Raw genomic sequence first — 24583 nt, forward strand, 5'->3', positions numbered from 1 at the left:
GTACACAGAATGGCCTTCTCTCACAGGGGTCCAATCCCTAATACTGGTGGGCAAGGGGAGAGGGTCCTAGCCTGGGGATGGAGGGGTGGTGATTGGAGGCCTGCAGTATCAGAGGCTGGTGGTGATGTGATGGGGAAAAAGGTCAGAGACATCAGAAGGAGTGACCTATCGTCGTGGGGTCGGTGAGACAGATAAACTAGATCCAGCAGATAAGTGGAAAACAATTTACCTCCTGGATTCAACAGTCCACACCTGCCCTTAGCTGACAGGTTTCCTCAAGGCCTTAGAAACCCAGCCAGCCAGAGTTAAATCTGAAACGGTGGATAAATATGAGGCACACAGACTCCTTATAATATTTAAATTGCCAGCTCACCTTCAGTGAGTGGGCTGCTTGTCCAATTCCCCCTCTCCTGCCTTGATCAAACTGCAAGTGGGTGGGCTGGAGTCAGGATACAGATCTTTAAAACCTGACCCAAACCCACCAGTTATCTAGGGTTAAACTTAAGTCTCTAATTAAATTAGAGTAGTTATTCTTCAAGTGGAGTTAGGATACAGTGCTGGGTGGACTAGACTCTCATCTCCAAATTCAAGTCAGCTTAGACAAGGAGGCTGGGGTTCACTCGAATTTATTAATGACTGATCAAGGATTCTTGCTCCCCATTACCCTCCAAAAGTGCATGTGTGTAGATGTCAGATGTGGACTGAAATGGGGTTGTCCATAATTGCCAAAGTTCACACGTGTGATATTGCTACCTGGATGAAATGGCACATCTGTCCGTGGGGTTCAGGAGGGGAAAGACTGAATCTCCATCAGAAAATGCAGGAGTGGGAACTGTCCACTAGCTCGATGAATACGACAGGGGAGGAGAGGGTGGCACGAGGAAGGGGCACAGAAAATGATAACAAGACACATGTTAAACAGCGAGTTTCACAAAGCAGTAAATATTTATTGTGTTATTGCTGTCTGGAAATCAGACAATCGCAAATGACATACACCTACAGTGACAGAAACTAAAAAACAAAGCAAAAACAATACTGTAAATCCTGAATCTGTGTGTAATAAAAAAAAAGGAACGGTCACTAACTGTTCGATTGCTGGTTTAGCAAACGTCAGTATATACAGAAAAAACTTCGAAATACTCCAAAAAGAAATTCATCAAAGTTACACAAGTAAAAAAAAGACATGTTTTATTAATTAGAAAAAAAATGAATAAATACTTTTGTACCTGAATGAATTAAAAAAGAAACCTAATCCATTACGCTTTTAAAAATGTCTAATTACTAAGTGAAAGTTCATGAGTTGCGGTTTGATGTAACATCAGAATCGTCCTTGTAATTCTCTTCATCTTCTGTAACAAGAGGGAAAGAATATGATAAAGGCTTTAAAAAAAGAAAAGATCATGTGGATTGTGAAGCTCATTTCTTCCACTGGTCACATAAAACCTTCCACATTGTAGACTCCAAGTCCTGCAATAAATACTCTCCGATCCACAAAAGCAAAACCTCTGAATATTCACTTCCCTCAATCTCCCCCGGCCAGCTTTTTGACACATACAACATTCCCCCTCTCCCTGCAACTTAATGATGCCCTAAATGTTGGATTGTCTCAGTTTACACCTATAACCAGAATCCCATTCCTCACTCCATACTGCAGCATCCTTCAACCCTACCTCCCGTCTTTTGACACTAGTCTACGCTACATTGGTTACAGAGGTTTTGGCCTTGCACTGTGGAATTTTCTTCCTAAACCTCTCCACATTTCGATGTCTCTCCCCTCTCGAAAAGGCTCCTCAAAACCTTCATTCATGCCTTTAGTCCCTGAGTTCCTGTTCCCCACCTTGTAACAGCGCCCTGCGATCTGCACTGTGTTTAAGTTGCTACGGAAGTGCAAGTTAGTGTTGTAACATTCTGGGTTTTGCAAATGCTGTATCAAAGTGGGAGTAAAGACTCATTAAGACGTCATGTTTGGAGGGATAGGAATGTAAGGAGTCTACATACTCCTTACAACTGAAAAAAAGTATTCGGGGGTAAGAGCAACTTCCATCCTTAGGGACTGGCTTCTGAGATAAAACCAGGAGCATTAGAAATGCAAAAACCCTTTGAGTATTGTGAATTCAGGGAGAAGGTATTGGTTAAAGTATTGTTCTTTCCTGCACCACAATGAATGCAACAGTGATCCCACTTCTGAGTGTAATCAAGTGAACGGACTGAGACTGTTGCAAAGTGGAAACAAAGACAGCGCGAGAGGAGAGTCAGTCGGGAGATTGAGAACAGCGCGAGAGGAGAGGTGATCGGGAGATTGAAAACAGAATAAATTAGATAGATACATGGATGGGAGAGGTCTGGAGGGTTATGGACTGGGTGCAGGTCAATGGGACTAGCGGAATAATATTTCGGCACAGACTAGAAGGGCCGAATGGCCTGTTTTTCTGTGCTGTAGTGATCTATGGTTCTAGGAGGTGCTGAAAAGTCAGTGTTATCTGTTCCTCCTTCAGAAATAGTTCACAGACTTCCAGATTTTCCAATGAGGTGGTAAGGCACTCGTTCCTGTATAGCTTCTATTTTTAATTCTCTTATTTATTCCCCAATAAATTATTATCCCCTGCCCCGATAACAAAGGCTGAAATTCTCAGAGCAAAGAGGAATCAACAGGGATTTACAAATTGACGATAGGTTTAAAAAAATATACACTTAAAGCACTTGTACAGCTTTTAGTTAAACAGGGCTTGCACGAGTGACATCAGCCAAGGGCACATGGCCACTACTGATAGATTCGTGTTAATGCTGGGTATTTTTTTCCTTTATTCTTTCATGGGATCGCTGGCAAAGCCAGCATTTGTTGCCCATCCCTAATTGCCCCTTGCTTGGCCGATTCAGAGGGCAATTCAGAGTCAACCACGTTGCTGTGGGTCTGGAGTCACACGTAGGTCAGACCAGGTAAGGACGGCAGATTTCCTTCCTTAAAGGGCATTAGCGAATCAGATGGGTTTTTTTTTTTTAACGACCATCAACGATAGTTTCAAGGCCACCATTACCGAGTCCGGCATTCAATTCCCGATTTTTATTAACTGAATTCAAATTCCACCAGTTGCTGTGGTGGGATTTGAACCCTTGTCCCCAGAGCGTTAGCCTGGGTCTCTGGGTTGCTAGTCCAGCGACATTCCCACAGCACCACCGGTTTTCCCACGCAAGTCTGCTTCATGGAGGTTTTGTTGGTTAGTGTCAATGGAGCAAGTCAGTTTCTCATCCTCATTAGCAAAAGCCCTTCAAATCCTAGCATTTCCACACGTTAGGCCTTTAGATCCTTTGACTAGGCTTCTAGAGGAAGGGATAAAATGATAATTTTGCAGGATAAGAACCATTTGAACACTTGGAAGTTCACTGGAGTCCTGATTCCCACCTACGAAACTCCTGATCCCAGTCACAGCTGACTGGGACAGATTTCTCAATCCAATGGGAAAACCTACTGGACAGTAATAACTTTCTACGTCATTTGTAGAGAAGCTGGCAATACCAGCTGAAGATGGCCATGAGGTGGAACTTTCTCAGGCAAGGGGGCCACTAAGATGGAAGAATGCAGCAAGTTAGGTGGGTGAAGAGAGAAGTGGGTTTTAATCGCTATCAACCCCCCCCCTCCCCAATCCTCCTTTCGTGCCCTTGCCAAGGGCATCCAGCACCTGCACAGATCTAAATAGGTTGGCAGGGGAGGATCTTGGCATCAAACCATATCAACATTATCATCAGGTCTAACCGCTGGCTTATTCAGCTAAACACAGGATTTCTCCATTACCGGCTTGGCTCAAACTCACCTAAAAGTGTCAAAGAAAATTGAATTTGGACTCAAACTTGTGATCTCATAGTTGAAAGTCAAGTGTTAACCCATTTAAACATTGGCTATCTGTAAAAAGAAATATTCTTTAGGGCTTCTGGTTGAGATTCTCAATGCCGCTGTATTCTGCTGGTCAATATTAGCTCCATATATGATGTCTTAATGGGGCTTTACTCCCATTTTCCCTGAAGATTTGGGAATATAGGAATTTAGGAACATAGGACTTAGGAGCAGGAGTAGGCCATTCGGCCCTTCAAGCCTGCTCTGCCATTGAATTAAATCATGGCTGATCCAGTTGTGGTCTCAACTCCATATTCCTGTCTGCCCCCCTATAACCCTTGGCTTCCCTGTCTATCAAAAATCTTTTTTCTATTTTTAATATTTTCTACTGTAGAGCTGATATCCCTGGGGCTGCACTTAGCCTCAGGGAGATGAGCACACTTTCGGGTTTCGTGATGTTCCCCCCCCCACCCCCGCAGCACAGGGAGCGCATGGCGCTTCCGTGCGGACGTCATGCTGGGCGGGCCTTAATTGGCCCACACACGTAAAATGGCGGCGCGCCCCCAATTGAGGGCACCGATCGGAGACACGCCTACGCGCGCCCACCCTTCAACTTCGCCCCCAACAGGAGGGGGGGAATCCTGCCCCAAGAGAAGTTTGATTTCATTTGGTTCCAGGTGAGATGACGTTGGTGGAGTGTATGGGGGGGGCTCAATCACCTACATCGATTGCGTAAAGATGGTGGGTGGATGGGGGTGATGGAGGGGGTGGGGAGTGGGAAGCAGCCAGAATCCTCAGTGTCGACCTCCATCCAGTGATTCCCATTGGAAACAGCACATGGATAAATAATGGGAGGAAAACAGGAGAGGGCTTGGCTGGCAGAACCAACACTTTATTCCAGATTCACAACTGCTCGAGCGAGGTACTGGAAGGCTACTGGTGAGTGGAACCATTTCCCAGCAGGCGCCCAGCACCCTCGGGGGGGGCGGGGGGGAGAGAGAAAGTTTGAAAACGATAACTGTGATACACAAACACAAATACAAAAGCAAAAGACTGCGGATGCTGGAAATCTGAAATAAAAACAGAAAATGCTGGAAAAACACAGAAGAAGGATCCTACAGACTTGAAAGTTTAACTCGGTTTCTCTCTCCACAGATAATGCCAGACCTGCTGAGTATTTCCAGCATTTTCTGATATACAAACGTCCGACTAGCCCAGGATGAGAAGCAAGTGCCTCAAACAGCAGGTCACCCAATACATCTGACCCCCCTATTATCGTACTTTACCTCAGAGTGAGGGAAGCACGTAAACACACAGAAGGCAGACATCTGAGGCGTACGAAAGTTTTATTTACCGGAAAAAGCCTCCTGTTTGATTCTGGGGCTGATCCTCTCCCCCTCCTCGGTGCTCGGGGAAGCGTGCTGCTGTGCCACTCGTAGCCCCTCGTCGATCAGTGCCAACTGAATCATCTGCTTAGTTTTGCTCTGGCACGGCCTGAATGTGCTGGGAATGTCTGAGGGGCACGGAGACGGCGCGAGGCTGGAGTTTGAAGTCATTTCCTCAGACGCATCTGTGTCAAAAGGACAACTTTAGAAAAGTGACAACTGCAGTTTTGTGCTTTAATGTTTGATTACAAAGCAGATACCATTTGGTTTCCCACATTACTATCTGTTCTCAGCTAATGATAATGTGCCCCTCACCAGAAGCACTTCTGAACAATGGGACTTGAAGGGTTGTCCACGCACACATCTGTCACGCACACATCTGTCACGCACACATCTGTCACGTCACGTGTGTGCTCTGCCCAAAGTCAGCTCCTTGGCTCATTGCTGATGCTTCACCTGGAGCTGCTTTTTTGGCACTTTTTGGTCAGTGGTGGTTTGCCATTGCCTTCCACTCTCAGGGCCAGGGTGAGGACGCTGGTCCCAAGTCTACCTCAGCCAGAGAGAGAATCAAACCGCACTGCTGGTGTTATTCTGAACTGCACGCTAGCCACCTAAACTAACTGGCCCTCACGGGGAATTGTTTATCTACCACAAGCTCAAGGTCATTGCTGTACAATTAAGGCGATATTTTTATTTAACAGGTGTTTAAGATCTCATGTGCCTGCACTGCTTTCCTTCTGAAACCATTTCTTGGCCTGTTGAACTGCAGCTGTGAATAGCCAGTACCAACATTCACCGCCGCATTCTCCACTCTCTTTGCAAAAGCATAAAAACATACAAAGTTTCTATAGGTATGTGAAGAGAAAAAGATTGGTGAAGACAAATGAAGGTCCCTTACAGTCAGAAACAGGGGAATTTATAATGGGGAACAAAGAAATGGCTGACCGACTAAATACATACTTTGGTTCTGTCTTCACAAAGGAGGACACAAATAACATACCAGAAATGTTGGGGAGCACAGGATTTAGTGAGAGGGAGGAACTGAAAGAAATCAGTATTAGTAGGGAAATGTTGTTGGGGAAATTGTTGGGATTGAAAGCCAATAAATCCCCAGGGCCTGATAATCTACATCCCAGAGAACTTAAGGAAGTGGCCCTAGAAATAGTGGATGCATTGGTGGTCATCTTCCGAGATTCTATAAACTCTGGAACAGTTCCTACAGATTGGAGGGTAGCTAATGTAACCCCACTATTTAAAAAGGGAGGCAGAGAGAAAACAGGAAATTATAGACCAGTCAACCTGACGTCGGTAGTGGGGAAAATTCTAGCGTCCATTATAAAAGATTTAATAGCTGAGCACTTGGAAAACAGTGGCAGAATCGGACAGGGTCAGCATGGATTTACGAAAGGGAAATCATGCTTGACAAATCTACTGGAATTTTTCGAGAATGTAACTAGTAGAGTTGATGAGGGGGGAGGCAGTGGATGTGGTTTATTTGGACTTTCAGAAGGCTTTCGATGAAGTCCCACATAAGGGATTAGTGTGTAAAATTAAAGCGCATGGGATTGGGGGTAGTGTATTGAGATGGATAGAAAACTGGTTGGCAGACAGGAAACAAAGAGTAGGAATAAACGGGTCTTTTTCCGAATGGCAGGCAGTGACTAGTGGAGTACCGCAGGGATTGGTGCTGGGACCCCAGCTATTCACAATATATATTAATGATTTAGATGAGGGAACTAAGTGTAATATCTCCAGATTTGCAGATGACACAAAGCTGGGTGGGAGGGTGAGCTGTGAGGAGGATACAGAGATGCTTCAGTGTGATTTGGACAAGCTGAGTGAGTGGGCAAATGCATGGCTGATGCAGTATAATGTGGATAAATGTGAGGTTATCCACTTTGGTAGCAAGAACAGGAAGGCAGTTTATTATCTGAATGGCTAGAAATTGAGAGAGGAGAATGTGCAACGAGACCTGGGTGTCCTCGTACACCAGTCGCTGAAGGTAAGCATGCAGGTGCAGCAGGCGGTAAAGAAGGCAAATGGTATGTTGGCCTTCATAGCCAGAGGATTCTAATACAGGAACAGGGATGTCTTGCTGCAATTTTACAGGGTCTTGGTGAGACCACACCTGGAATATTGTGTGCAGTTTTGGTCTCCTTATCTGAGGAAGGATGTTCTTGCTTTAGAGGGAGTGCAGCAAAGGTTTACCCGACTGATTCCTGGGATGGCGGGACTGATATATGAGGAGAGATTGAGTTGGTTAGGATTATATTCGCTGGAGTTCAGAAGAATGAGGGGGGATCTCATAGAAACCTATAAAATTCTAACAGGACTAGACAGGGTAGATGCAGGAAGGATGTTCCCGATGGTGGGGGAGTCCAGAAGCAGGGGTCACAGTCTGAGGATACGGGGTGGACCATTTAGGACTGAGATGAGGAGAAATTTCTTCACCCAGAGAGTGGTGAGTCTGTGGAATTCGCTACCACAGAAAGTAGTTGAGGCCAAAACATTGTATGTTTTCAAGAAGGAGTTAGATGTAGCTCTTGGGGTGAAAGGGATCAAAGGATATGTGGAGAAAGCGGGAGCAGGCTATTGAGTTGGATGATCAGCCATGATCATAATGAATGGTGGAGCAGGCTCGAAGGGCCGAATGGCCTACTCCTGCTCCTAGTTTCTATGCAAGCTACTCTGTTAGAGGCAAAAGTACTCCAGTGTCTAGGTATAAAGTCCTGAGAGTCCAGTGGGTAAGCAGAGGGAGCAGATTTAAGGCGATTGGCAAAAGAACTGGAACAAAAGTTAATGAGTTTGAATCTGTAACTCAAATGACCTTTGAACTCACGTATGAATTAGGAGTAGGAGGAGGCCACTCGGCCCTTTGAGCTTGCTTCACCATTCAACAAGATCATGGCTGATCTGATTGTAACCTCCCACCTACTCCTGATAACCTTTCACCCCTTTGTTAATCAAGAATCTATCTGGCTCTGCCTTAAAATATTCAAAGATTCTGCTTCTACCGCCTTTCGAGGAAGAGAGTTCCAAAATCTCACTGCCTTCTGAGAGAAAAAAATTCTCCCATTTCTGTCTTGAATGGGCGACCCCTTATTTTTAAACATTGACCCCTAGCTCTGGACTCTCCCACAAGAGGAAACGTCCTCTCCACATCGACCCTGTCAAGACCCCTCAGGATCTTATGTGTTTCAATCAAGTCGCTCACTCAGTTGGACAGGGTGAGTTTTGTCAGTTCTCAATTGGACAATTAGATGGAGCAGGGCACACAGTGGCTGGAATTTAATGCCCTCTCTCGTGGAGAGTTTGGTGGTGTTGGGGTTGTGGGGTGGGGGGTGGCATTTAATCAAGCAGGGGGGGGGGATTGGCAGGGACACCACCACCTTCCCCCTCCACCCCAATTCAGTCCGTGGGGGGAGGTCTCAGGGAGGCCTTCCTGCCCCGTCACTGACTGAGGTCCTTACGTGGGCAATTAACCCAGTGGCAGGCAGGGGCCTCGCCACATGGGGAGGGCAACAAGCAAACTGGTGTTGAGTTGTTTGCGAGCTCCTGGCGAAGGGAGAGGTGGTGGTCCCTTGTTCAAAGGCACTCGGCATTGATCGAGGTTCCGGGCGTCAGGAAGGTGTGTGTGTGTGTGTGGGGGTGGGGGGAGGTACTGAGATCCACCCCCTTGCCCTTCCTGGCAACCTCCCCAACCGGTGACCCCCTCCTCCCATCATCACTCGCCTGTGGCCAGGGATCCAGCGATGATCCTGGGGCTTGGGCGGGTGGCCTATCAGCAGACACCACCCCCCTCTCCAGAGACAGGATGTGGTTGCCCAACAGGCAATCCCTCTGGTCGGCCTCTGGTTGCTGGGCAAGGCCCATTCGGCGGAGCTGCTTCTAACTGGCCGGCAGCTCTAAGCAGGTGGGGTTTCTGCCCCCCCCACCGGGGTCCTTGATCGCAGGGAAGGCCTGTCACTGGCCACTGAAATGCCTGAGTGGCACTTGGCATTGCTTAAGAAGTGATGTGGGGCTCTTGATCCCCCCGTTACCTCCAAGAATTACCACCCAGTGAGTAGGAGTGGCTGGAGAAATGATTGACAGGTTGATCGCCCCTTTTTAAACTTCTACTCGTCCAAAAACTGTAATTTGACCTTCCAGCAAGGAAGAAAATCACAGGGATCAGATAACAAAAGGAGAGGGTGAGAAGCCACTGGAGTGGGAGAGATACTGGCCGGGGTGCTGTACTCACCATTTTACACCTGTTCCAGTGAATATGGAAGATCAGGGGTTGTTGAGAGTACAAATGCGGAAAGCACTAACATTGTTCATTGCAAACTCCACGTTACTCCAGCAATTCCCCCCCCCACCCTCGCCTGAGACCACTGACTTGTCTAAAGGGGTGCAGTTCCAACAGTAACGGGCATTCCAGAGTCTTGTCCAAGCTCTGAGCTCTGACACTCACGTGGTAAATTTGACAAACGAATGCAGGCTCCCAGCAAAGATTCCCAACCAGAGGGAGTGCCGATTGGGCAACTGCAGCCAGGCGCTGTGGCAATTTGCTAATGTAGAGATGGGGAGCCACACCTGCGATATACTCTCCCAATTCAGGAGTACCAAATTTACCATCGACTGCTCACTGGGATAGTCAACTGTGGAAGGCATCACTGCCTAATCCAGCATTCACCAAATATTTAAACCTGTGCTACTTAAAAGCAGTCTACCAATAAGGAGCAGGAACCCAAAGTTACTGTTCCTTTCTAGACATTAGTTATTAAAAAGGGCTTCCCACTATCCCCTGCACCAATGCTCCCCTACATGTGCCAGTTAATTGAGACTGAACTTCGGTGAAAGAATAAAAAGAACCAGCAAGGTTACGCTAAATCAGCAGGCTTTGTTTGATAGCGTTCCTGTGAAGCACTTTGGAGTGTTTTACTATGATACAAAGGTGCTATATCATGCAAGTTACTGCTGTATTCCCCTTGTCCATTGATCATGAAAGGAGTCGGGGGGGGGGCACTGATGCCAGGTTCATGACCCAGACCATCCCAGCTTGAGAAGGAGACAATGCGGGGGAGCAATTAGTGAGGTGCTGAATGGGACCAAGACTTGTCACTGCCAACTTAAACAATAAATCAGTGTTAACAGAATTTGGGAGACGCAAGACCTCCTCACAAAAAACACAAGAATTAGGAACAGGGGTAGGACATTCAGCCCCTCGAACCTACCCCACCATTCGATAAGATCACGGCTGATATGACTGTGGCGTCAACTCCATTTTCCTGTTTGTGGAATTCTCTTCCCCAGAGAGCAGTGGAGGCTGGGCCAATGAATATATTCAAGGCTGAGTTAGATAGATTTTTGATTGACAAGGGAGCCAAGGATTATTGTCGGGTGGGGGGAAACTTTGGCAGGAAGAATAGGAAGCAGTGTATTATTTAAACAGAGAGGGATTTCAGAACTCTGTGGTACAGAGGGATCTGGGTGTCTTGGTACATGAATCACAAAACATTAGCAGGTACAGCAAGTGAATCAAAAGGGAAATGGAATGGTGTCATTTATTGCAAAGGGAATCGAATATAAATGTAAGGAAAGGTTGCTACAGTTGTACACAGACTTAGTGAAACCACAACTGGAGTACTGTGTACAGTTTTGGTCTCCTTACTTAAGAAACAATATAATTACATGAGAAACAGTTCAGAGAAGGTTCACTCAACTGATTCCAGGGATGAAGGGGTTATCTTACGAGGAAAGGTTGAACAGGTTGGGCTTATATCCATTGGAGTTTAGAAGAATGAGAGGTGATCTTATTGAAACATTTAAAATCCTGAGGGAACTTGGCAGGGTGGGTGTTGAGAGGATGTTTCCCCTTGTGTGGAAGTCTAGAACTAGAGGACACAGTTTAAAAATTAAGGATCTCCTATTTATGAAGAGGAGGCCAAACTTTTTCTCTCAGAGAGATGTTAGTCTGTGGAATTCTCTTCCCCAGAGAGCAGTGGAGGCTGGGCCATTGAATATATTCATGGCTGAGTTAAATAGATTCTTGATTGACAAAGGAGTCAAGGGTTATTGGGGGGAAACAGGAAATTGGAGTTGAGACCACAGTCAAACCAGCCGTCATCTTATTGAATGGCAGAGCAGGTTCGATGGGCTGAATGGCCTACTCCTGCTCCTAATTCTTGTGTTTTAGTGTTTGCACAGATTGGCGGTTGAGTTTCCCTTCATTACAACAATGACTACACTTCAAAAATACTCCACTCACTTTGAAAGGCTTTACACAAGTGGAAGTGTGTTCCTTTCTTAGTGGTTTACGCAGTGGTGTGGCTGTGGCTATGTGAGACATTTCAGGCCACCAGTCTGTTTTCTGTCAAACTGTGGTGGAGCTTTCTAGAGCTCCAGTGCTCCATCAAGCTGCCCTGAGCTAAAAGGTGACTTTGTCAGAAACATTCTGCTGCAGCGTTGTGAAAGGACTTAAGAGTGGCATCAAGCAATGAAATGGCTAACTTACCATCACCGCTTCCTTCTGACATCCCACCATCCTCCTCTTCCACATGATGCATCCCAAGCAAGGAGAGGCTGCGAGCCTTTGCTGAGAAATATTTATCACTACGCTTCTGTTTCTTGATGAGGTCGTTCTGTTCCTGCATCAGAGAGAGCTGTTCTGTGGTGACCTTCTCCAGTTCTAGCTGCGAGGTTCCACAGGAAAGAAGAGAGACAGAGAGAGATAGGGTGAAGCAAAAATAACCAGGCAGAAGACAAGAGCAAATAAACATCTGGATGAGGCCGAATCACCAAGCGGTGGGCACAGCACGTCACGGGTGCTTATTATATTTATGAGCAGTTTGTTGCTGCCACAGCCTCCCCAGAAAGCCAGTTGAAGAAGGATACAACTGGAGCCAATATTTACACACTTCTATATTTGATGAAAAGAGAGACATGTTGCTGAAGCGTCTCACCTTGCACCCATCAGGACAAATGCAAGGATGTCAAATTTCAAATGATCACAACAGTTTATATTACAGGAGAGAAGGGTGCTGATTGGTTGTCAAGTCGACAATGATTGACCCAGGTGTTGCTTTAAAGGAAGCAATGAAGAACCATAGGCCACCCAAGCTCCCAGGTAATTCAAAAAAGATACCAGGCTTGAAAATATTCCTTTTTTTTTTGCAGAGAATGGGCCCCTGTGTAAAAATGTACGTCGCTTCTAGCAAGTGTGAATGAACCACGTTATAAGCTCAACTGATTATCTTAAATTGGTGGTTAGTGTAGCTATTAGCACACACAGAATTGGTCAGCAAGTCATGGGATCACTTCTAACAGTAGACTAGTCCATTAACTACTGGAAGAGAATACATAAACCTCTGAGCTACCAGCATCCCGAAAGGGTTCTGTGGCAAATCAGAAGCAATTTCACTTCAGTATCGCAGTATGAGAGCTCACCTGAAGTTCATGGACCTCAGCCACATTGTGGCTAAGCTCCTCCTGGATAATCTTGGATTTTAGGGTTTCCTGTTTCTGGTAAATGCCAGCCAGTATAGCCTGAATCTCCAGCAATCGCTCCTGTAAGAGAGAGAGAGACAAAACATGTGAACTCCCCTTAGTACTTGGCAGCACGCAGGGCAACCAGTGCGATGGTGTCTACGGCCATGCCTAATGTGCTAAGAAAGCAACTGGTGGACATATCATCAAATGAATAACTTTCACAGATATTAATCAGTGTCCTGGCCAACTTTGACCTGCACTCACTCAACCAATTCCGGTTGAAGAATCCCAAAGTAGATGGTTCAGTACCCATTAGAATATAAGAAAAAGGAGCAGGGGTGGGCTATTCGGTCCCTCAAGCCTGCTCTGCCAGTCAAAAAGATCATGGCTTATTTGATTCTGTCCTTAACTCCACTTTCCTGCCACCACCACCCACCCATAACCTTTGACTCCCTTGTCAATCAAAAATCTGTCTAATTCAGCCCTGATTATATTCAATGATCCGATTGCCACTGCTCACTGGGGAAGAGAGTTCCCAACACTAACGTCTGAGAGAAGAAATCCCTCTTCATCTCCGTCTTAAATGGGAGACCCCTTATTTTGAAACCGTGCCCCCTAGTTCTAGATTCCCCCAAGAGGGGAAATATTCTCTCAGCACCTACCCCGTCAAGCCCCCGCAGAATCTTATATGTTTGAATAAGATCGCCTCTCATTCTTCTAAACTCCAAAGAGTGTAGATCCAACCTGCTCAATCTTTCCTCTTAAGACAACCCCTTCATCCCAGGAAACAGCTAGTGAATCTTCTCTGAACTGCCTCCAATGCAATTTAGTCTCTCCTTAAGCAAAGTGACCAAAATCCCCTTAAGGGGTATGGGCAAAGGTGGGTATATGGAACTAGGTGGTAAGCCATGGTGTCACTGAATGGCAGCAAAGGTTCACAAGGCTGACTGGCCTACTCCTACAGGGAAGGGATAATCAGCCCCATTGCTGACTGATTTGGGAGAGTGGGGTATGAAGGGAAAAATGTCAAGATTCCTGCTCCTGATCTTTAGCCTGTGACCCTTCCAGGGGAGGGCAGGTCACGCCACGGTTGGGTTTAGCATTATCTCTTTAAACTCTGTGAGGTGCACAAGGACTGGAAGTGCCCACAGCACATGACCCCAGAATGCTGTAATCACTTAAATTGGCAAAATGATGCTGAACAGCAATTCACACCAAAAAGAAAAAGAGGAAGTCAGCTCAAAAAGTTTTTTATACATTTTAAAGTGGAAGGACAAGTTATGAAGCTGTAAGAGAAGCATTACAATCCTAAAGCACAGTGTACAAAAAGGAAATGCTAAACCCATTGAAATCAGCGATTGGACTGCAGTTATAACCTCGCGTCCAGTGTGGGTGACATACTCCAAGAAGCATGCAAAGGCCACTCACACTGTGCAGAAAGAGACTTATTCAGATGATACCAGAGACCAGAGGCATTATTATGAGGAGAGGCTGGAGAAACATCAGCTCCTTCCATTAAGATAGAGCAGGTTAAACAGGAGACTTAAAACCATGAGGCAGTGCCTCCCAAACTTTTTGCCCACCGTGACCCCATTTTGAGGCTTATGAATTGCTATGATCCCAGAGTGAGAGTTGGGTGGGGGGAGTAGAGCTGTGAAAGCAGTGGGTGGAGGGGGAGAGGGAAAGGCTTACACTCAACTGCAGGGTTTTTTGAAAAAAACACTTAGCTTTTCACTGGCAATTAGGCCATGCCCACCGTTAAAAGAGACATGGGCCAGAAACTTACCTGTGTCGGACGGGCCGGGCGGGAGCGGGCGTTAGGTGATCGGCCGCGCGCCGCCATTTATATGGACGGCCCACCCAGCGTGACACACGGCCAGGAGCGCTCGGTGCTACCTGTGCGGGTGGGGGGGAGGAGGGAGAGTCGGGGCCTGCGAAAGGACGCAGCACAGAGCTGCCTCAGGGGGAGGAAGTACATCGGGAAATCTTTTAATAAAGAAAGAGGAAAATTATTTAGACATGTCCCCGCCTGTGACCGTGTCACATCAGCTGGGACATGTTTGTCAATTTAGCAAAATTTATTTGTTGATTTTATTAAACCTTCAGGAAACCTCATCCAGCCCCTGAAAAATGTGAAGGCTGCTTGGGCTCTGTTAATTATCTAAATTAGTTTCCTAATGGCCTTAAAGGGCCTTTGACAGTTCGGCAGGTACACAGCTGCCTCTGGCGTATGCAGGCCGAACAAAATATCTAAACGATGCGCAGTGACGTCGGGACAAACGCATCATTTTGCGCGTTGGAGTGTGGGGCCCGCCCCCCACACACCGACGCCAACATCCAGGCCATGAGGATTTAAAGGGTCCTCACAGCAGGTCCAAGCTCCACGACAGCCATTGCTGCCTCGGAGCTCATGACCCCGAGCTCTCATCTAGCGACCCCACTGGGGGCCGTGACCCACAGGTTGGGAAGTCCTGCTGTGAGGTAAACAAGGAAAAATGATTTCCGCTGGTCGGCGTATCGGTAATTAGAGGGCATAAGTTTAAGATCGTGGCCACAAGAAACTGAAGGAGAGTTCGGGAGTGCTGCACTGTCAGAAGTGCCATCTTTGGGATGAGACATTAAATTGAGGCCCCTATCTGACTGTTCAAGTGTAGGAGGAAGATATACATATCTCCCAGTGTCCTGTCCAACAGCTATCCACCAACCAATTACCACCACAACAGGTTAAATGGCCATTTATCTTACTTGTTATTTATGAGACTGGCTGCTAGATTTGACTGAGAAGCAGCCGCCACATTTCTAAAGTAGATCACTAGCTGTGAAGCACTTTGGGACATGTGAAAGATGTTACACAAATGAAAGTTCCTTGTTACTTGCGTGTGGTGTGGGGTCTGTGATGGGGCGGTGGGCTGGAGGGGAGGCGGAATCTAAAAGATGAAGCAAATTTCCTGCTGCTGAGCTGAGACGTTCCCAGGAGCAAAGAACGTTCAGTACGTAGCACATCATTCCCGCTGCTCTGAGCACCCAGGCTTATGGCCGCGTGTTCCAAGGACACAAATCGACGGCATGGGTCACACTCACTTCTCATCCTGGAATGATCAGCTCCTCTAACTATCCCTGGGTTTCGAGGATTCTCCCATGTGTCCCATACCAGTCCAATTTCCCTCTCCGAGCCCTGACAACAGCAGGTGAAACTGGTGTTGGGCAAAGCAGATGCAAGAAGCAGGGCCAGGTATGAAGGCAGGGAAGGAATCAGAGTTTAGCCTAATCGTCTCCTCCCCAACATCTACCCACATGGTCTTTTGCAGCAGGGATCACTGGGCTGTGGCCAGGGGATGGATAATCCTGTATCGCCCCAGGGACAACACTGGAAATTAAACAGCAAGTGGCGTTCACCTGTCTCTTCAGTTTCATCAATTCTGCTTGCACAGTCCGAGTGTGAACCTCATCTCGCAAGTACTGCCCGTTGGGATCCAGCCTTGGCCTTTTAGGTATTGGTGCATCTGCAAACTTGGATCTAAAAAACATTAGAGATGATCCTAATCACTTTCGAAACGATCTAACATTAATGCTGAATAGAGAGGCATGTTGCTGAAGCTTTTTGTCTTGCACTCATCAGGACAAATGCAAGAATGCCAAATTTCAAAACGACTGCAACAACTTATACTATAGTGATTGTTTGAAATTTGGCATTCTTGCATTTGTCCTGATGAGTGCAAGACGAAAAGGTTCGGCAACATGTCTCTCTTTTGAGCAAGATTAAAGTTCTGCATTACCAAGCAACTGTTTGAATAGCTTGTTCAAGATGCAGTAGGATTGCCAACTCTGCTTAAGCGTATTCTAGGAGGTTTCTTTCAGCATCTCCTGCCTCCTCCAAATCCCCGGCCTCCACGCTCCTGCCACTGGTTGGCCAACACATCTGACCTCGCAGTGCACTGCGTTCCCAGCCAATTGAAAAACAAATAAGACTCTTCAGGATCCAATTGGATGAGACTTGACTGTCAGGCAAACAGCCTTGTTCTCCTATCTCCAATATTTTTAAAACTAATAAACAGAACAGTTCAAAGAAAATGAAAACAACACAAATTATGTTTAACATTCTTAGGATTTTTCTCCTGAGATGCTCCCTGGGATTAACATCAATTCCTGGAGACTCCAGGTCTGGGAGGGTGTTGGCAATCCTAGAATCCATCTTGTCACAGATTCCAATAAAATCATTAATTTCCTAATAGCTACTAATTATTTCTGGGAAGCTAAGATTTGGAGATAGAATAACTTGCAGAAAGTGGTTTCACCAAGCCTCCGCCCTCTTTATATTTGACATTCGCCAGAAATGGGGAACTCCCTTCATTGACAGGCACTAGCTTGGCTGTGCAGTCACCTCTGAGTTCAGAGTGTTATAGCTCCATACCCCTTTCCTACTCAAAGACTTGAGCGTACATCCTAGGCTGGCCGTTCAATGCAGGACCAAGAGAGTGCTGCATTGTCAAGGCCGTCGTTCCTCGGATTAAACATTAGAGCAAAGAAAGAAGAAACAAAGAATGCAAAACTAAAAAAACACAATTCAGGAAATACTCTGCCGATAAGGCAGCATCTACGGAGAGAGATTTTGATGAAAGGCCACTGACCTGTTAACCCTGTTTCTCTCTCCACAGAGGCTGCCTGACCTGCCGAGCATTTCCAGCATTTACTGTTTTCATTTTAAATTTCTAGAATCTGCAGTATTCAGCTTTTTGAAGGAATGTGCATTTATATAGCGCCTTTCACAGTTACAGGATGTCCCAAAGGATTTTAAAGCCAATTAAGTATTTTTCTGTTTGAAATGTAGTCGCTGCTGTAATGTAGGAAGCACAGCAGCTAATTTGCGCACAGCAAGCTCCCACAAAAAGCGAGGGGATAATGATCAGGTAATCTGTTTATTCATGATGTTGAGGTAGGGATAAATATAGGCCAAGGGCACCAGGAGAACATGCCTGCCTTTCTTCAAGTAGTGCCATGGGAATTTTTACATCCACCTATGACGGCAGACTGGTACCTCAGCTTAACATCTCATCGTAAAGAAGCATCTCTGACCGTGCAGCACTCTCCAAGTACTGTTAGCCCAGATTATGTGCTCAGATCACTGAAGTGGGGATCGAACCCACAACTTCCTACTCAGGAGGAAGGTATATTGCCAGAGGGTAAACACCTGGAGAGTGAAGCCATTTACTTTGGTCTTATTCTCCCCATCTCTGCGGAAGGCTCTCTCTCTCACTGGCTCCTGTGCCACAGGCATCTGCTCTTTAGTGCCTCTTGCAATGAGAAAAGGCAGTGGTCATCAGCAGGGCTTTCCAATGTGCAGATAAACCGAGACCATGTCTTCTGGTCATGTGGGTGCAAAAGGATCTGGGATCTGTGGGGCCTTACTGTGTGTATATTAATTGTGATGCTTGACTGTGTGACAATGTTTCAGAAGTAATTCACTGGCTGGGAAGCATTTTTGGATGTCCTGAGGATGTGAAAAGAGCTATATAAATGCAAATACTTTTTTAAATGCTTTTGCTGTCATCAGACTCAACTGGTGGGAATAAAACTGGTGTCCATGCCTTTCAATCACACCACAGACACCTGGCAGTGTTGCCTCAGTCACCCATCTAAACACCAATTAGCATGGCACCACATGCAACCAAAACTCACAAAGAGCTACTGGTGGTGAGTAGTGGATGGCCGATACCCAACAATAAGAGGCTGCAAAACAGATTCACCACTGCTGGCCTGTACAGTGCACCGACTTTGCTCTATTGATGGCACAGATATTGGAACTCAGTAAATCCTCATGAACTGGTTGCTGTAGAAATGTTCAGCAATATGAATAGGGCAGTTAAGGCTGGAGAAGGGGCTTCAGAAAGCAGCTATCCAATACAAATGGATGCCCTTGGGTGTCGAACAAGGTTAAATCAATATTAATTCTCAATTTCTTAAGCAAGTGAAAGAATTTTGTTGCGGAAAGAGCTGCATTTTCAAAGCAAAAAGGAAACAGGTTCCAAGTGACTCCATTTTGTTCAGAACAATCTATTTGTTGTTCTCTGCTCCAGTCCTGGGCGGAGTGAGTATTATGGGGTAGGACAAGCTTTTATGGGTGGCAGTGACCAATCAGCCCCTCGTCCATGTAGCTGTGCATCGTGTAAGCACGGAGAGTTAAGGAACGAGTCTCCAATTACTTCCTTTCTTGCCCAACAGGAGGACAAATGGGAAATTGCACCTGGGAAGCCTGCAATTTTACCCTTATTAATTTTAATGGACTAAACATCATGGGGTGGGCAGGGCATGTGTGTGATGTTCCAGAGAGCATTCCCCTGGGATGAGGGTCGACACTGGGAGTACGTAGTCGGAAAACCTACCTTTTTGTGTCAGAAGGTTCCTTGGGGACATTACACCTTGACGTCCGCAATTGAGCAGGAGTGGGAATCTTTATTTAACCTTCCTTAGCCCAGGGAAACGGCAGGGTGGACTCGATGGGCATATGGCCTCCTTCTGTGCCATAATGACTATAACTGTCCACTTCTGCCAATGCAACATTGACCAGGGCTGGAACCTGGGACTTTCCTGCTATGTATGACTCACTATCATCCCAACTTGAACACATATCACACACTGTTCCTTCATGGTCGTTAGGTCCAAATCTTGAAATTCCCCAGCTAACAGTACCTTCATTGCACGGACTGCAGCGGTTCAAGAAGGTGGCTCACAACCACCTTCTAAAGGGCAATTAGGGATAGGCAATAAATACTGTCACCAGAGACACTCACATCCCCAGAATTCATTAAAAGTTCATGTCAATCTACTTACATTGTAACTTTGCATATATATTCTATATATAATATAGATCCTATTTATTCAGTGGGCAGAATTTTACAGCCTCTCCTGCTGGCCAGATTTTACAGTCCTGCCAAAGTCAATGGACTTTTGGACAGCTCACCGCATTTTACAACCCCGCCCTGTCACAACAGGGCTGTAAAGTTCCGCCCAGTGTTTCTGTTTTCTCACATTATGATATATTCAAATTAGCTTTGCTTTGTTTCTTAAATCTTTATGTCGGAAAGGTATTTCTCGCTATGGTCCAGTTGGTCAATGGAATCCTTGGTGGCGGTGAGGTATTAATTCATGTTGCCACAAACACAGGTTCTGGGACACTATTGTGGTGTCCAGTCCTTTCAGGGCTGACCACAAGCTGCGTGCTTTCAATAGTTAGCCCTGGTAGTGTCAGGTTCTGTGGTTTGTGGCTGGGAGGGGTGGGCCCTGACTGGGTTAAACCACCTTCCCTACCTGGAATACCTGTGACTGTATTTGTACCCGGAGTCTCGGACCACTTGTCGGGCGAGTGGGAAGAGCTCGTCCCGCCTGGCGAGCAGAGTGGTGTCGATCAGGCAGAGCTGGGCAGCCGCTTCGTTAACCATTACCTGCCAAGCAAAACAAATCAAATGGTTAAACCTGGGCTCACCACTCCAGCTTGGAAGACTGCAGCGATACAATAGGGTTTGTAGAACTCTCTCCGCTATTTTAACTGAGCATTAGCTGTCGAATCAAACAGGGTAACGACTCTATGATAACAGTTTGTATTAGATTCTTGATAAGCAAAGGGGTGAAAGGGGGTAGGTGGGAATGGGGGGGTTGAGGTTACAATCAGATCAGCCATGATCTTATTGATTGGAGCAGGTTCGAGGGGCCAAGTGGCCTATTCCTGACCCTAATTCATATGAGAGAGTAATTTTATAGAAACGTATTTAACATTTGATTTGTTACTAAAAAAAAACACTAAAAATAAAGCTGAAAACTCAAAGAATACTATCCAACTGAGACAACAACTCAATGGCCATGCATCATTCCACACTTTGGGATCAGACGCTGATCAGCTCCCGGGATCCCAATCAAAACCAGTGCCAACCCGGAAAAGCACAGAGTAAAGAGCTGGTGCTTTTCACCAAGAGGCGATAGCAGCTGCTGCATCCTCTATCCCCTTTGTTTCCCACTCCCCTTTGAAGACACTCGGATAGGTTGAGATGGTGTGTGCTGGTTGTAAAACTGGATAATGGCAAGTTTACAGCCATTGACTTCAAAGGGAGAGACGCAAGACAAAATACTGACTCACCATCCACCCGTTTTACACTATCACACACAACCCAGGCCTAACCACCTCTTGCTGGGGTCTGATTCCAATGGCACTGGGATTCTCCAATACCTCACTAAAGTTCTGATCGTCATGTTTCAGTCTAGAACTGAGAGTTAGCAGATTATTCACCTATAGGATCAATTATCTTTAACTGGTCTCCCCCTGACAGTCTGTGATCTAAGCTGTGATCTCAGTTATTGAATATTGCTGAAAGGTGAGGCATTGCCACAGTTTCAGCAACATGTCGCTCTCTTCAGCAATATTCAGGTTCTGTACCTCCCAAGTGACTGTTTGATTATTGTCTCAATGCAGCAGGTTAAAGGTCCTGAGGAAAAGGCTGCAGCGATCTGTAGGATGTGTCAGCGCGATTATTTGTGGTGGGGGAGGTGGGGGGTGGGGTGGTAGACAGCTCCTGGCTGGGGGTAGGGGGGGGGCGGTGTGCATTGGTTGGGAAACCTGGGAGTTGGGCTTTCCCCGCACGTGCTGCCGAATTTTGGCTCCACAGGGTGCACAGACGTTTTCCTGTCCGGAAGTCAAACTGGTGGACAGGCAGCAGAAGCCGTTCGGGGGCCATGAGCTGCGACTGGAAGCGTAGAAGAGACCCTGACCCAACAACAACACCAACAACTCATATTTATATAGCACCTTTAACAATAATAACACATCCCAAGTTGCTTCGCTGGAACATTATAAAACAAAGTATGACATTGAGCCACATGAGGAGATATTTGGTCAGATGACCAAAAAGCTTGGTCAAGGAAGCAGATTGTTTTAAAAGAGGAAAGGGAGGTAGAGATGGAGGGAGGATATTCCAGAGCTTGGGGCCTAGGCAGCCGAGAGGATGGCCACCAATGGTGGAGGGATAAAAATCAGGAATACACAAGAGGCCAGAATTAGAGGGGCACAGATATCTCACAGGGTTGTATGGCTGGGGGAGATTGCAGAGATAGGGGGGGAGCAAGGTCAAGGAGGGATTTGAAAACAAGGGTTAGAGCTTTAAAACCAAGGTGTTAAAATCAAGGACCCTTGGGGTGTTTATATGGGGCTGGATCTAATGGGGAGGGGGCTTGTGGTGGGTGGGGGTTGGTGGAGGGGGAAGCACTCGTGCTCCTCCTAGCCCACAAGCAGTGCTGGAAATGTGCTTATCTTTTCCCCGATCTGCCCTCACCTCATTTCTCCAAGTCTTGAGAAACTCGGATAGCAAAACCTACAAGGCAGATTAACACTAAGGCTACCAGCTTCATTCAAATATTTAAAATGCCTACCCTGCCTCCTGAAGCTGGTTCATTGCCCGTTCTCTTGTCTCACCTCTGTTAAACCCGGGCCTGGGCGGGTTGGGTTTGACATTTTAAGAGTTAAAGACAGAGAAACTGTTCTTGTCGGTGGAAGGATGGAGAACCAGGGGACACAGGTTTAAGGTGATGGGAAAAAGAAGCAACGACGACATGAGAAAAAAACTTTCATCATGTAACGAGTGGTCAGGATCTGGCACGCACTGCCTTGAAGTGTGGTGGGAAGCAGATTCAATCGTGGCTTTCAAAAGTGAATTGGGTAATTCCATGAAGGGAAAAAGATTGCAGTGCTATAGGGAACAGGCAGGGGGAAAGGAACTAGGTGAGTTGCTCATGCAAAGAGCCGACACAGACACAACAGGCCGAATAGCCTCGTTGTGTGTTGTAACCATGCTACAATCTCACATAACTCTGCCATACTCCTTTTTGGAGGCTAATATTCAGCCCAAAATATCCACAAATTTGTGCAGTTAAACAGTCATAAACTAAACCGTTTATCACGCACACCTGTAATGTGATAGCTTATAAATCAGAGGCAGGAATAAATATTTAGTCAGAAATGTTGTGTCAAAGCCTGCAGGCCTGTGATTTATGGTTTTTAAGTTTTGGCTGAAACTCTGGGAGCAATCTATGAGTCTTCCTACGCATCTGACATTGCAACATTCAGATAGCTCAAAATGCTCACTCTTTAGGCACGCACTTTCATCCATATCCCAAAAGATGCAATTCCGGAGAGTGTTAATACAGCAACTCAAACATTTACTCTGTTAAAAGGTTTACAGCTGTTGAGATTAAGGAAGATCATTAAAATGAGACCAGCAGTGTCCAGGGTGGGGAAAGTTTAGACACAAGAAATATTTTCACGAGCGTGGAATGCACTTCCCCAAAACAGTGATTTTAACTGACCGAGAAAACGCTCTAGTTTGGCTTCGTTAGAGGGGCCGAGGCTGACTGTTCATATTTTACACCCACCTAGGGTTATTTAAAACAAACTTCAATTAAACTAAAGGCAACATCTTCATCCCCAGTCTTGCACACACCAGGCTGGTTCACCATTCCAGTGTTGAAGCAATAGTGGAGAGAGAAACAGAGCTAACATTTCGAGCAGAAAATGGCTCCTTCAGAACTGTTCCAAAGAGGTTATATCCCACTCAAAACGTCAACTTGGGCTCTTTCTCCACAGATGCTGCCGGACCTGCTGAGTTTTTCCAGCGCCTATTGTCTTTATTTCAGATTTTCGACACCCACAGTGCTTCGTTTTTATTCCAGTTTTGAAATTTGCCATTTGATAAAAGTTGTGAATAAAATCTGAAAGTCAGTGGAAAACAAAAGCAGGGCAATTTTTTACTGAGGGGGGTGGGGGCGGGGGGGAGGGGCTGTGGGTGGCTTCTTTCTGTCAGCTCGTTACCTTAATCCATGTTGGTAAAGTATAATTTATGGAGTCTTGCAGTTTTATGTAACACCATTCTGACTCTCCTTTGTCAGTACACAGGCTTTCTGCTCAGCCGTAACTAACACGAGTGATCGTGCAATCCCACACCGATCACAATCAACATGCACCTAATTTCCCAGGCTGCTCTCTCTCTCCCTCCCTCTCTCTCTCTCTCTCTCTCTCCAGGAATGCTGAATGCCCCTCTCTTGTTTAAAAGCAGCTCGTTTTCTTTTATGTTCCTTTGAAGTTATAAGGCTCGGTTTCAGTAACAGGAAGGCTTGGCAGATGGATCGCTGCCTTTATTTGGAGACGTTTAACTCAAAGAGGAACAGAGAACAAGTGACACGGAGACAAAAGAACAGGAACAGTGGAAAAACAGCGAGGGAAAGGGGCTGGGTTCAGGGGGAATTAACTGTAAAAAACCTGGAGCAGCAGGACAAGAAGAGATTCGAGTTGGATTTAAAGCAAGAAATTTTCAAACGTGTTAGCAGCTCGATGAGTTTGCAGGACTCTCTCCGCTATTTTAACCGAGCATTAGCTGTCAAACCAAACAGGGTTACGACTCTATTATAATAGTTCGTGTTAGATTCTTGATAAGCAAGGTGGTAGGCAGGAATGTGGGGCTGAGGTTACAATCAGATCAGCCATGATCTTATTGAATTGGCGAAGCAGGCTCGAGGGGCCGAATGGCCTACTCCTGCTCCTAATTTGCATGAGTAATTTTATAGAAACGTATTTAACATTGTGTTACTGAAAAAGAACACTAAAAATAAAGCTGAAAACTCAAAGGAATATTGTCCAGCTGAAAAAACAGCCCTGAATTAAGGATAATGTCTAAGGTCGCTGCTTCAGTGTGACAGAATAATTTCAACTCCTTTATTCCATTAGATTTTAGCATTAAAGTGAGAAAAGCTTGCATTTATGTAGCGCATTTCTTGAGAACCGGACTTCTCAAAGCACTTTACAGCCAACGAAATACTTTTGAAATGTAGTCACTGTTGTAATACAGGAGACACTGGTCAATTT

The 24583-nt window shown here is 46.0% G+C and overlaps 1 protein-coding gene across 5 annotated transcripts in view; it reads right to left on the reverse strand.

Annotated features, from left to right (window-relative positions):
• Window positions 1–926: 926 nt before the first annotated feature.
• The window catches only part of LOC144667809 (NGFI-A-binding protein 1-like), a 47370-nt gene continuing 23713 nt past the window's right edge, over window positions 927–24583 (reverse strand). For 2 of the 5 annotated variants that reach the window (XM_078529272.1, XM_078529273.1), the window contains exons 3-8: window positions 19990–20123; window positions 16081–16201; window positions 12643–12762; window positions 11711–11888; window positions 5184–5399; window positions 927–1349 (exon numbers count right to left, since the gene is read on the reverse strand). In XM_078529272.1, coding sequence (XP_078385398.1) covers window positions 1294–1349; window positions 5184–5399; window positions 11711–11888; window positions 12643–12762; window positions 16081–16201; window positions 19990–20123 — 825 coding nt within the window. In that variant the 3' untranslated portion in view covers window positions 927–1293. Of the gene's footprint in view, window positions 1350–3809; window positions 3899–5183; window positions 5400–11710; window positions 11889–12642; window positions 12763–16080; window positions 16202–19989; window positions 20124–24583 lie in introns of all 5 variants that reach the window. The other 3 variants (XM_078529276.1, XM_078529275.1, XM_078529274.1) reach the window with 3 other exon arrangements.

Source organism: Cetorhinus maximus, chromosome 25, assembly GCF_964194155.1.
Source record: "Cetorhinus maximus chromosome 25, sCetMax3.hap1.1, whole genome shotgun sequence".
NCBI lineage: Eukaryota > Metazoa > Chordata > Chondrichthyes > Lamniformes > Cetorhinidae > Cetorhinus > Cetorhinus maximus.